The 13,390-nt window shown below is 36.3% G+C and overlaps 1 protein-coding gene across 1 annotated transcript; it reads left to right on the top strand.

Moving 5' to 3' along the window:
- Positions 1 to 360: 360 nt before the first annotated feature.
- Positions 361 to 1,293, top strand: LOC142441221 (olfactory receptor 2T33-like). Its single transcript, XM_075543274.1, has one exon. The coding sequence runs from the start codon at positions 361 to 363 to the stop codon at positions 1,291 to 1,293; it is 933 nt and encodes a 310-aa protein (XP_075399389.1).
- Positions 1,294 to 13,390: the final 12,097 nt, after the last annotated feature.

Genomic DNA, 13,390 nt, shown 5'->3' with positions numbered 1-13,390 from the left:
GAGCTCAAACATAACATACATGATGATGACACAAGAGTATAATGATTAATTCTGTGCATACAAGGTCACTGTTAGTTGGAGCCAACTCAATAACATCTAACAATAAAAAGAGCAAATGCATATTAACCAGTTTATGCATTATTTTTATGTGAATCCAAAAGAGATGTGTAATAACAGCACAGATGGATTGTAGGATGCTCTGGAAAAATATATTGTTGGTTACTGAAAGATTAAAGTAATAATTTTCCCTCCATTACTGTTACTTCATAATTCAAATTTTTGTAAGCATATATCCAATGTTCCTTGTAAACAAATCTTCTTTCTTCACCATTCTTAGGTTTTCCAAGCACCGTCAGAGGTATGGAAAATGCAAATAACAGCATCGGAATAAGTTTCATTCTTCTGGGGCTTTTTAACCACACAAAGCTGCACCAGTTCCTCTTTGCAATGGTGGTCTTGATCTTCATCACCTCACTGATGGGCAATGCCCTGATGATTACCCTCATCCTTGTGGACCCTCAACTCCACACACCCATGTACTTCTTGCTTAGCCAGCTTTCCCTCATGGACATGATGCTGGTCTCCACTATCGTTCCCAAAATGGCAGCAAACTACCTGATGGACACGAGGTTCATCTCTCCCACTGACTGTGGAGGCCAGATATTCCTGCTCATCTCTTTGGGAGGTGGTGAGTGCTTCCTCTTGGCAGCCATGGCCTATGACCGCTACGTGGCTATATGTCATCCACTGCGCTACCCTATTCTTATGAGCCAGAGGCTCTGCTTGCTCATGACAACAGGTTCATGGCTTCTTGGAGCAGTTGATGGGCTAATGCAAGCTGCTATCACTTTGAGCTTCCCTTACTGCCACTCTAGGGAAATCAACCACTTCTTCTGTGAGGCGCCAGCACTGATCCGCCTGGCCTGTGCGGATACCAAGCTCTTCGAATCTTTCATGTACGTCTGCTGCATCCTGATGCTCTTGATCCCGTTGTCTCTCATTTTTGCCTCATACAGCCTCATTCTGGCCGCAGTGCTTCGAATGCGGTCAGTTGCAGCCCGGAAAAAAGCCTTCACCACCTGCTCCTCTCACCTTGCAGTTGTGGGACTCTTTTTTGGGACCATCATGGTCATCTACATGAGGCCCAAGTCTTACAGGTCAGAAGCTTATGATAAGGTAGTCTCAGCTATTTATACCATCTTTACACCTCTCTTGAACCCTCTTATATACAGTGTGAGAAACAAAGATGTTAAGGGGGCATTGAAGAGGTTCCTGAGAAAACCTTTAATGTAATGCCTACATTCAATATTAGTCTTCAATATTTTGGCACAGTAGCTGGGGACAGGTTACATTTCCAAAATATTGTTTTGTTATACTATTAATATCATTTAATTTTGTCTATTTTTTAGTCAAATCACTTTCCATTTCTTTACAATATCCTTGCATTCGTTTATGTTATTTATTTTACATTTGGAAGATGAATTAATTAATTTATTAATGATATTTGAGTTGCTGCTCAAACGTTGTAGCGGGAAATTAGCTCTGAAATTAATGCCTCCTCGTTAGTAGTAAAGTTACAGGCTAGTCTACAAAACATTGTTTACAAATATACCAAATAAACTGTATTTTTTCCATTTTGTGGAAATAATTAAGTAGGATGAGGATATACACACTCAATATACAATATTCAATATATGCATAATAATTTGAAACATAGATTGAGATTCTAACCTTATATAGTGAATTACAAAATATTTGTCAAAATATGTGTCAGAATACAAAAGAAGCAATGTGAACAATGAAACTTCACCATAAAATATATTTTGAACATTAGGAAATATTTATAAGAATGTTGCTATGAGATTTGCTGATCCTAAATGTAATTTTTAAAAGCATGCCCATAGCTAAGGAGAGTTCAAGACAGACTATTGTAAATGACTATTGGCTTTTCATGATGTATGTTAAAATGTAAGAAATAGATATGAGGTAAATATGTTTTTATTTGAAGCATATTTTACTAATTCTTTTACATGTGTTTCCTTACTATGTTACATCCTTCATCGATTACCTCCCCAAAAGTGAGGTGTGGGATAAAAAAATATATGTTATTACTATGTTCTATTCTTTTTTTTTCAATTTTATTTTTTAACATTTTATTAGGGACTCATACAACTCTTATCACAATCCATACATATACATACATCAATTGTATAAAGCACATCTGGACATTCAATGCCCTCATAATTTTCAAAGCATTTGCTCTCCACTTTAGCCCTTGACATCAGGTCCTCTTTTTTTCCCCTCCCTCCCCGCTCCCCCATCCCTCATGAACCCTTGATAATTTATAAATTATTATTTTGTCATATCTTGCCCTGTCCAGTGTCTCCCTTCACCCCCTTTTCTGTTGTTCGTCCCCCAGAGAGGAGGTCACATGTAGATCCTTGCAATCTGTTCCCCCTTTCCAAACCACTCACCCTCTACTCTCCCAGTATCACCCCTCACACGCCTGGTACTGAAGGTATCATCCACCATGGATTCCCTGTGCCTCCAACTTCGTTAATACATTTCTATGTATATAATATAAAGCACATATCTTCAAACAGAATTGAATCATTTAAATTCATATGAATAAGATTCCATCTATAATGTTGAAAGATCTTGCTTATTGGACAAAGGTAAGTCACAGAGAAATGTTGCTTTTCATTTTGCATTCCTTTCTACCTCTGGCTATGTATATGAAGTGAATACTTAGAGGAAAAGCTTTAAATCGTTTTAAATAAAAAGTAATTTGTGTCAATATAACATTAGAGATATAAGCTAAGTAAAAAGTAATGTAAATCAAGTAGAAAGGAAACAATGTGTAAAAATAAAACTACTTGTTTGAGCAAACAAGTCTCAATTTAAGGAATTACTCCAGGCAAAGATCCCATACAAATTTGTGAAGATTTTAGCATGATTTAAGACAGCACCTTACATAAACACTTAAATAAAAGTGTTTTTTTTTATCATTTATGACTCAGAATGTTAAGAATCTTGGAGATTCTTTTGAGTTTTTTTTCAACTATCTATAAACAACTTAAACCCTGAAGTGTAGCCTCGGTGTCTCTGTAAACCACAGTCTACTGTTCAATTGCTCCTGCAGTTCTATAGGGGATGGGTGATTCTGTATGCTCGGAATAAAGTGAGTAAACTTGATTCAAACCTACTGAATTGCAATGAGATTGATTTTGGTTTTGGTAGTGGAGGAAGGCGATACTGAGTTCAAGGTTTCAAAGTGCTTAAAAACGGATATTTGTGGTTTTTGTTTAATGAGGTGGATACCAATAGCTTTATGAAAAACAAAGTATGCAAGTATTCTGTTTGTTTTTGTTGTGTTCTTTCTTCCTGGCAGAAAAACCACCAGTTTTGTCCAAAATACTAGCTGACAAAATTGATTAGTCATCATTTTTAGAATAGAGAACGTCTAACCCTAAAGTCAGAAGCAAACACCCAGGAAAATAAATCCCAGAGAGTTACGCAGAGTGCTAATTCAGGAACTGGCATCAATTCCTATCAGCATTGCAGAACTGTTAGAGATCATGTATTCTCTGTCTTCATATTCCATGGATTAAATATAAGTGTATTAAAAGTAGTTATAATTGAACAATTATATAATGATACAACAAAAATAGGTGAAGAGGAATTGGGGTCTCTAGTGTGTATCCCCTGCTGAGAGACCTGTCTACAGCAACTAAACTTCTTTTTCAGTAATGTGTGGGCTCAACAGGAAAGCTGATCTTTCAGCTTCCAGTTGAGTCATACCCACTGATAATGCATGGGTAGAGATGAGCTGTCTCTGATAAAACTTGCTGAAAGTGCATATATATTTTTAAAATAAATAAATGTACAGATACCCTGCTTACTGAATTGAATTTGATTACCAATAATAGTGAATCTAAGGACAGAGTAGAATGGACCTATCAATTTGATAAGTCAGGGAATTTTTAGGGAAGCATATTGCTATTTCTTTCCATTGAAGTGTTTCAACCACTGACTCACAATTAACAGTTAAACAATTTAGCTATTTTGAACCAAGGCACTGTGAGTGTGCATGAATTTATCAATACAAACAATTTTGAAGGTAAACTGATGGTATTTTGATTTAGGTTTTGGACTGCTGATCACAAGATCTATTGTTCAACCCCCAGCTGCGTCATTGCAGATAGTTGAACTTATGTGCTCCCTTAATCCTTTTTTTAAAGTCATTGAACTAGACTCAAGGTCACTATTGCTGGATGGCAATGAGTTGATTGCTGTGCATAGTAACCCTGCAGACAACAGAATTCAACACATCCCAGTCCTGGGACCTCCTCACAATTATTCCCAGGCTGGAGCTCACTGTCGCAGCCACTGGGTCAGTCCATGTCCTAGATTGATGGAGTCCTTGTCTCCACTGCCCCTCCACATTGCCCAGCACGATGTTCTACCGCAAGGGCTGGTCTCTCCTGACAATATTTCTGAAGTATAGAAGTTGAAGTGCTGACATATTCCCTCTCAAAAGCATTATGGCTGTATTTCAATGGAGATAGATCAGTTTTTCCTTTGACAAGTTTCATGGCACTTTCAATATTCTTTCCCAACACCGCAATTCAAATGCATCCATGCTTCTTCAGTCTGATTTCTGGAGATGAAACAAAATGCACGTCCACACCATTTTTAATTCAAGCCTGTCTTTCTTGCTCACTGGCACTAACAAGACACCCAAGCAACCTTTATCTTGGTGAACCTTGCTAAACTTGGACAATATTTTAACATTTTATAAAATTATATTTCAGATATCCAGTAATAATTTTAGCTTCTCATTGTCTATCAAAATCCTTTAATGGCATATAGTGCGCACAAACGCTAGAAAAATATGATGGAGGATATATTTATACTTGGTGTGTTGGACAGGGTTCTCTAGAGAGACAAACCAAATTTCTAGTAATTACATATAAATATATTTATAAAGATAGGTATGTAATACAAAAAATAAACCATTTTATTATATACAGATACATAATATAAGAAATTAACAGTTAAATTATAAAGCAGTGAGACACTAGCTGTCCTTTAAGGCTTGAGAGCCGCCAGTTGCCAATCCCCTTCTGTAGAGAGAGCTGGGCTATATATACCCAGGTAGCAAACAGAAAGGCAGGTCAACAACTGTCACAAACTGTTGGTCCCCAGCTCCAGAGACGAACATTCCAATCCTGTGGGATTAAAGGGACCTCAACTTACAGCGACACAGTCCACAGGCTCGGCATCCCACAGGTAATGCACCCCTTTAAACTGAGGCACAGAACAAGCAAGGCGAGGCTCACCAAGCCATTTATCCTTCCACCGTTCAATTAATCCTACTTGTGTTTATCGGCCAGGCTGGCACAATAAACTAGTGCACTTGGCAACTATATATGACATAGATATACACATACATGCCCAGAATATATAGGATATATATCAAAAGTGTAGTTCACAAAAAGTAGAAAGTAAATATGTGTGGTAGTTACACAATCTGGTGTCAATTTAGGACTTGAGAGGAAAAAGGATGAAGGGGTGGAGTCGAGTCTGTCAATAGGATCATAGCCAATGAGGCCTCTGTGTGGGCATGGCTTTCTTTTGAGGATTCTGGAGTTCCCCTATTTCCTCCATGGAGGTGGGAGACACTCCTCCCTTTGCTCACTTCCCTTGGAGACTCTCTACTGACAAGACACATGGTACTACGCTGCTAGACCCTGTGCCCTGAGAAGTGAAGGAACCACATGGAGACACCTACCAGTGCTGAGATGATTATTAAACCACTAGATAAGCAAGATTTTCAACCCACTAGCCTGTGATCTTCCTACATTCAATGTCATTGCATGTGTTCCGTGAGTCCGAAGAAGAGTTTACAGACTGGAACATGGAATATGGTCTAATATTGGATTTAAGTACTTAATCTGCACTGGACTTCGATGTTTTCTCCATGTGCAATTGCTCTTGTATATAAACGTCTTTCTGATAAATATATGAGTCTCTTTGGATTTGTTTTTCTAGTCAATCAGGACTAACAAAATGTGTATTATATACATGCATAATGATTTGTAAATATATACGATGAAAGCAAGGAATAAATAGATGCATTTATGTGGTAGTTACATACTCTGGTGCCAATTTGGTCGTTGAGAGGATTAAGAATACAGAGTGGAGTCTATTTGGTCAATCGGGTTGTAGTCAAAAATGCCTCTTTGTGGGCATAGCTTTTTTCCTGAGAATGTTGGGAAATCTGTTTTTCCTTCCTTGGAGGGGGAAAGACTTTCTCTTGGCTCACTTCCTTGGAGACTCTCTACTGACAAGGCTCACTCCCTGTGAGATATCCCTGAGGAGAAACTAAATGGACCTACCCTGATGCATCCAGAACAGTGAACCTGGAGAAGCCACATGGAGACCCCTCCAGTGCTGACATGCTGACAATGCCACTGGATCTACAAGACTTCCCATGCACTGGCTTGTGATCTTCCTGCATTCAGCATCATTGCATGTATTTTGTCAGTCTGAAGAGGACTTTATAGATTGGTATCATACATATGGGCTAGTATCAGACTTTGGGACTTGAGCTGGACTGGGCTGTGATGCTTTCTCAATATTCAGATACTCTTGTACATAAAATTCCTTATACACATGTAAGTTTCTATGGTTTCATTTCTCTACCTACCCAGACTAACAGAACATATATAGCCCATATACATACATATATATATTTCACCAAAGGTGAAAATATATTCAATGTGTCTCAATAGACGTCTGACAGGGAAAGATATGACAAAATAGTAATCTATAAATTATCAAGGGTTCATGAGGGATGGGGGAGTGGTGGGGGAGAGGGAAGGGAAAAAATGAGAGTCTGATGCCAGGGGCTTAAATGGGGAGCAAATGTTTTGAGAATAATAAGGGCAATTATTGTACAAATATGCTTTACACAATTGAGGTATGTATGGATTAAGAGTGTATGAACCCGTAATAAAATGATTTAAAATAAAGAAAATTCAAGAGAAGAAAAAAATCATGATTTCTAATATTAAGAGGTTATCTGTGCAAAATATTAAACAATTAAAGTAATATCTAAAAAGGATATAAAGCATGCAACAAATAATAAGTCCATTTTCAACAATTTCAGGAGGTAGCACACATGATAAAAATCATGTGGAATTTTAGTAAGAAGTCCAAGTGACACTGAAGACTTGATATATATATATGACTCTGGGATTTGATGAAATATCACATGAAATATTTCTAAAACTGGATGTAGCCATGTATATGTGATATTTGTTTATGCCAATAAATTTTGAAGTCTTGTAATTGGCAAACCAACTGGATGTTTATGGCTATTTCAAAGACAAATTATACAACCTACTCTGGAGATGTATCATATTAATGTCAATATTATTAATTATCAATATTCTTAATACCGATATCAATATTAAGAACGGTATCAATATTATTTTATTGATGATATAGTCAATATTGTTATATTAATGATATTAATAATATCATCAATGTTACTAATGTCAAATGCAAGGAAACATTTCTCAAAAATTCAAATATTATTGGTTCAGTACATTGAGGAATATAATTGCTAATACTTCATGAATCTTGACCCACATCAGATTACACCAACTATGCTTCTATCTTTCTTATTGGCTATTTGACATTTCACTGGGCATAGTTTTCTTGGGTTCATCCATTTTACAGTATGAAGTAGAGTGTAATATATAGTATAATTATATTCTTTTATTTTTATGGCTTAGTGCCAATCCATTGCATATTTGTTGTACATCAGAGTATTGATACATGCGTACTTTGATGGACACATACATTAGTCCGCCTTTTGTGAGCAGAGATGCAAACACTCCCCAGCCTTGTGCCATCCTCACAGTTATTCTTACTTTCTCTGCTTCAGCTCATTGCCTCCGTCTCTGTACGAACCCTTCTCTTTGAGGGCCTTCCGCCTTTCCATTGCCCCTCTATTTTACCAAACTTGATTTCCTCCTCCAACGACTGACCTCTCCTGACAATAGGTCCAAAGCATGAAAGACAAAGACCCACCATCCTCGTCTTTAAGAAGAACTCTGGCCCAAATTCCTCAAAGACAGATGTGTTTGTCATTTAGGCAGCCCGTGGTATTTTTAACCTTCTTTGCCACCACCGCAATTCAAATGCAATGATTCTTCTAAGGTTTTCTTTGTTCAGTGTCTCACTGTCACATAGAACACCATGACCAGGGTCCTGAAAGGGATATAATTACTTTTCAATACTTTAGAGACCTGTGTAGCAGACTTACCTAATGTAACGTATCTTTTGATCTCTTGACTGCTGCTTCCCTGAGCATTTATGGAAGATCCAAGCAAGACAAAACCCTGGACAAATCAAGATGGTTGAAACAATGACTGCAACAATGCATTCAAACAATTGTTTGAACACTGGGTTCAAACAATAGTTCACAACAATTGTGACGATAACACAGGAACAGGTAGTGTTTCCTTGGTGTTCATGAGGTTGCAATTGACTGCAACTCAAAATTGTTAAAAATGAAAAAGCTAAATATGACCTTGAATATGGTCCAGATTAAATTATTGACCATTTAAAGGACATGTTTGACAGACTCAATAGGATTTGAAAGGGGTTGGATGATGACATCAGGAGCATCATATATTAGGAACGCAAGAAGTCATTAAACAGGAAAGGAAAAAAAAGAGAGAAGTGAGTGCAAAATAAAATTCAGAACACCCTGAATTCTGTTCTATAACAGAGTAGCTAAAGCAACTGTAAAGACAAACCAAACCTCACAACTGGACCAAGAGGTAGCACCAGGATAAATAGAGAAAACATTGAAATTGTCAAGGAATTTGTTTTGCTTGGATTCCCTGGTCAATATGCATGGAACCAGCAGTCAGAAGATCAAATGATGGGTTATAACATGGACACATGCTGAACAAGACATTTTTACAGGGTGGGAAAGCAAAGATGCTACTTTGAAGACTAGGTTTGCCTAACCCAAGTCATGGCATGTTCCACCATGTGGAAGTTGGACAGAGAATAAGGAAGGTCAAAGCAGAAACAATGGATTTGAAGTGTGATCGTGGCAGAGACTATTGAAGCTTTCTGTCCAAAGGAAAAACAATTCTGCTTTGAAAGAAGTACAGCAAACAAGCTCCTCAGAAGCAAGTATGACAAGATTTTTACTCTTACTTCGTTTGTGTATCGTGCTTGGTAAGTACAAGGGCAGAGAAAAAGGGGAAGACACCCAACGAGATGCATTAAAACAGTGGCTGCAACAATGAACTCAGGATTAAGAAAATTGTGAGAATGATCCAGGATAGGGTAGTGATTCTTAAGATGTATATTGTGTCCCTGTGGATTGGAACTGACCTGATCGCACTTAACAACAGCTCTGCCTCTCTTATATTCTCAGGGATGCTATGTTCTATCTCATGATCTCCTTGCCAAATGGTAATCTCATTGATTACTAATGAACCCTATGCTTCAATTTCTGATGTGTGGTCTCACAGTCAGTACAGGCAGAGATCTTGAATGTGCGCCACTACTGACTCTCCTTCCTTGATGACTCTTGAATTTCTATCTGTTCTTGCTTTTGAGATGGTTCAATTTTATAGCCAAAGGATATGGCAACTGAAATGGACTCTTTCATTCCAATGGTATTACACCTGTTCTATTTGCAGAGTGTCATCCAATTCATTGGTGGGATTTACAGAGACCTAAATGAAAGAGCCTTATTACATAACTTCACTTCATCCAAGTTAGATATTGTTAAGCGTAGTAAAGTTAATTTCGGCATAACATTTTCTGAAGCAAGACATTTCTAATAGTACATTCCCTTCCCTATATCTTTATCATCTCTTTCCTAACACACTGACCCTTTTGAAAATAAAAGTGCTAAGAACAATTCTCAGATATGAGATTGTCCTTGATATATACATACTACAAGTCAGGTATCATTTTTATAAATGGTCACATCCTTCTTTTAGTGTGTTAATCAAATCCTAGATATTAATATCAATCATGCGTTGATGTTATCAATGGCGAAGGTATTTGGTCATCAGGATTCTTCAAATGGTTTCCTATTAGAATTTTGTGAGCCTGACGCCTAACATTCCCTAAGGCTTTTCCCAGGTGTCTTGTGCCTTATAGCAGTAATGGATGCCTTAGTGGATACGCAAATAAATGTGGACTCTGTAAGCAGAAGCAGGTGAGTGCCTTGATGCTGAGATGGAATAATTTGCAGGATGGTATACTCTAAAGCTTTCAGTGTTTTCTATTTAGTATATGTAATTTTAAGGACTATATTATAATCATGCTGTTATAAAATAACAGAAATTAAAGTACCTAAGCTACTCTCAATAACATTAGACTATTTCATTTACTTTCTGACAAACAGATTCATCACCTTTAAAAATATTGGCTTTGCTTATATTAATTACCATGATATGCAAAACAATCCCAGATGATATTCTGTGTTCCATGATAAATATATTAGTTTTATGGTGATTCTGGGTGCACATAGTGAAAAACTTTTAAGATACTTTTGTGTTAAAACTGCTGTATACACTTCTTTTCGGTAATATTTTTTAGAATGCAATCCAGACTATAGGAAATCTTCAAAGGATTGACAAATTGACTTTTATAACATTTTTAACTTTTACCCTGTGATAACTTTTCATTGATTACTACTGGTAAAACGTTACCTAATGAAATGCTTAAGTCAGTATTTGAGGCTCTATAAATGACAAATACTTGGTTCACACTATGTGTTTTTTACATTTCCAGTGACACAAAACCTTCTTTCATATTTCTATTTCACAGCTATGATTTTATCAAATAGTGAAGGACAGGGGCTCACTCCAGACACTCGATCATAAACTGGTTTTGATATAATTTGAATACCTAATTCTAAGAAGAGTGTTCTTATGGTTGCTTTGGTTATTTGTATCTGGATTGAGATGGTCTTAATGTGCCTTGGGAGCTAGTACAAACATGCTAACTCAGCAAAAGACCGTCACAGCTGTGCTTCCTAGTAACTCAATTACGTTGTGAATGGGGTGTTAGCTGTACACAGATTTTTATAAGACTTGACTTTTAGTTAATACTCTAGCTCTAAGGATAATTTACTGGTATCTATAAGATTTTCTATCACTTTCTTCTTGAAAAAGGGTCAGTTTGTGTGTGTGTGTGTGTGTGTGTGTGTGTGTGTGTGTGTGTGTAGAAAAATCCATCCTAGCAGTCATTAATTGAAAACCTATTCTTATTAATTAATTTAGCATTCTATGTATGCTACCTTATTCATTATTTCAGCAGCCCTGTGAAAATTTAAGGGCACTAACCTTAAAATATGGTTTAAGCGAAAGAGGTGCCTAATTGACAGAATTCACAAATACTCAAGTACAGTTTGTAAGTTTGCTCTTTGTGATTCATGTACTCTCATCCTCACCCTCTCCGCACCGTTACTCAAACTGTAGAATCTCTGGGCTCTCTCATAGAATAATGTGTCTGTGGAAACTACAAAAGGGGAAGAAATTAAATGTTCTCTTTGACAAATCTGTGTTTACATAAATTTATTTGTTTATATACTTATTAAGGTACACATTTTCTTCATGCTTTCTTTGTGCAATGATATTACTGCAAGGGATTGGGATTGTGCCCTCTGAACTGACTACAAAAGTTATTTTGTCTTCTTTGAGTAATTATAACTTTGTAAAAAGATTATTCAGGATAGCTTTCAGGTTTGAGGTAAGGCATCTTTGATGAAGTGGTAGAAATCTTGCTTTCAACGTGGGAGGAGTAGGTATGATTCAGAGTCACGGCATCTAGGTGACAATTACAATCTCTCCTGGAGGCTAGCATGTTGCTGTGATTCTCAACCAGTCTCAGCAGATGTACAGATTAAATGCATAAGTAAGTAATACTTAAGCCCCTACTTCTAAAAGTTCAACTAATTTAAGATATTTGGATCAACTGTTGATGATGAGGATGGCAGAGGCCTGGGCAGAATTTGCTTTCATAGTGTATGAGGTAGCCATTATTAGAATGACTTGACAATATCTAAGAACAATGTGTTTGGTAGTGAATTATTTATTTTAGTTTGTTTTACTATATAAGCCCCGTCGTTATTCAAAGAATTGTTGGAAGAAATGTTCTGTGAAGCCTGATTGACTCTGGATTTAGTTTTAAAACCAGGTATCTGACCTCCTGCCTCCTACTTTAGAAATGAGAGGAAAGTAAGTTAATTATGTTTTCTGGTACTTCATATGCAGATGTAGAACAGTACCAACGTTTTCCAAATTTAGTTATTGGGACATTGGATGTTTAGGCAATCTGTATCAAATGTTAGCGTAGTACTTTGAGCATTGTTTGCTTTAGTTATCCAATTGTTTTGTCTGAGTTCCTCTATCAAGATATGTAGATGTGAAAAAAGAGTGACTTTGACTTTAAACGTTTTGAGTAAATTATGGGGAAAACATCCTAGATGGGGTCAAAATATGAGTCTGCAAGGGGTAACATAGAGTGTCTATTTGGGAAAGGAGAAGTTTTATTATTCCTTGAACATGATATTAAAGTTGAGATAATAATAAAATAATGGATCTGAAATAATTTTCTCTAATCACATATTATATAGAACTAGAAATGAAGACAGGCTTTTATCTTATTTTTCAATGTATAAAAAAAATAAAAATAACCAGACAGTCTTAGTCTCTATTTGATATTGTTTAATCACATGTCATGTTCATATTTTTCCCTACTACATTTTTAATTGTCAGGCATTTTAGTACATGAATAATAATATATGTTAATATTCTTAGTATACACTCCTTGTTAAATACATAAGGACACATTTCAAAATAATAACCAAGGAACCCAATAGTCTTATAAAAATTAAAGGAACTCTTATTATGAGTGTTTCTTTTATGTTCAAAAGAAATTCATGAAGATAGACTGTTGGCACAGAAAAAAGAAATCTCAAAGGATGCAGAAAATAATGTCTCTTGTGGTGTGCAAAATTTTGATAGCTAATAATGCTTTAGGCCATTGATTAGAGAAAATAGCATCTCATTTGTGATCTGGGTATTAAATAGCAATGTATTATTTAAATATTTGGTGGAAAACCTATGCATAGCTAGGAATAAAGTAATGTTGAATCTAAACAGTACATTTTTATAACTCTCTTATTCATGCATTTGTCTATTCACTCAATTATTTTCTTAAAATAACCTCAAAATACACAGATATTACCATGTCTTGATGTGCACACAATCAGAATAATCTCTCAATATGGCCCAAATATATCCAACTACTAAATAATGTCATAGACATGTACACT

Source organism: Tenrec ecaudatus, chromosome 2, assembly GCF_050624435.1.
Source record: "Tenrec ecaudatus isolate mTenEca1 chromosome 2, mTenEca1.hap1, whole genome shotgun sequence".
Lineage (NCBI taxonomy): Eukaryota > Metazoa > Chordata > Mammalia > Afrosoricida > Tenrecidae > Tenrec > Tenrec ecaudatus.
Note: the sequence above shows the minus strand (reverse complement) of the source record. Positions and strands in the feature narration are given on the sequence as shown.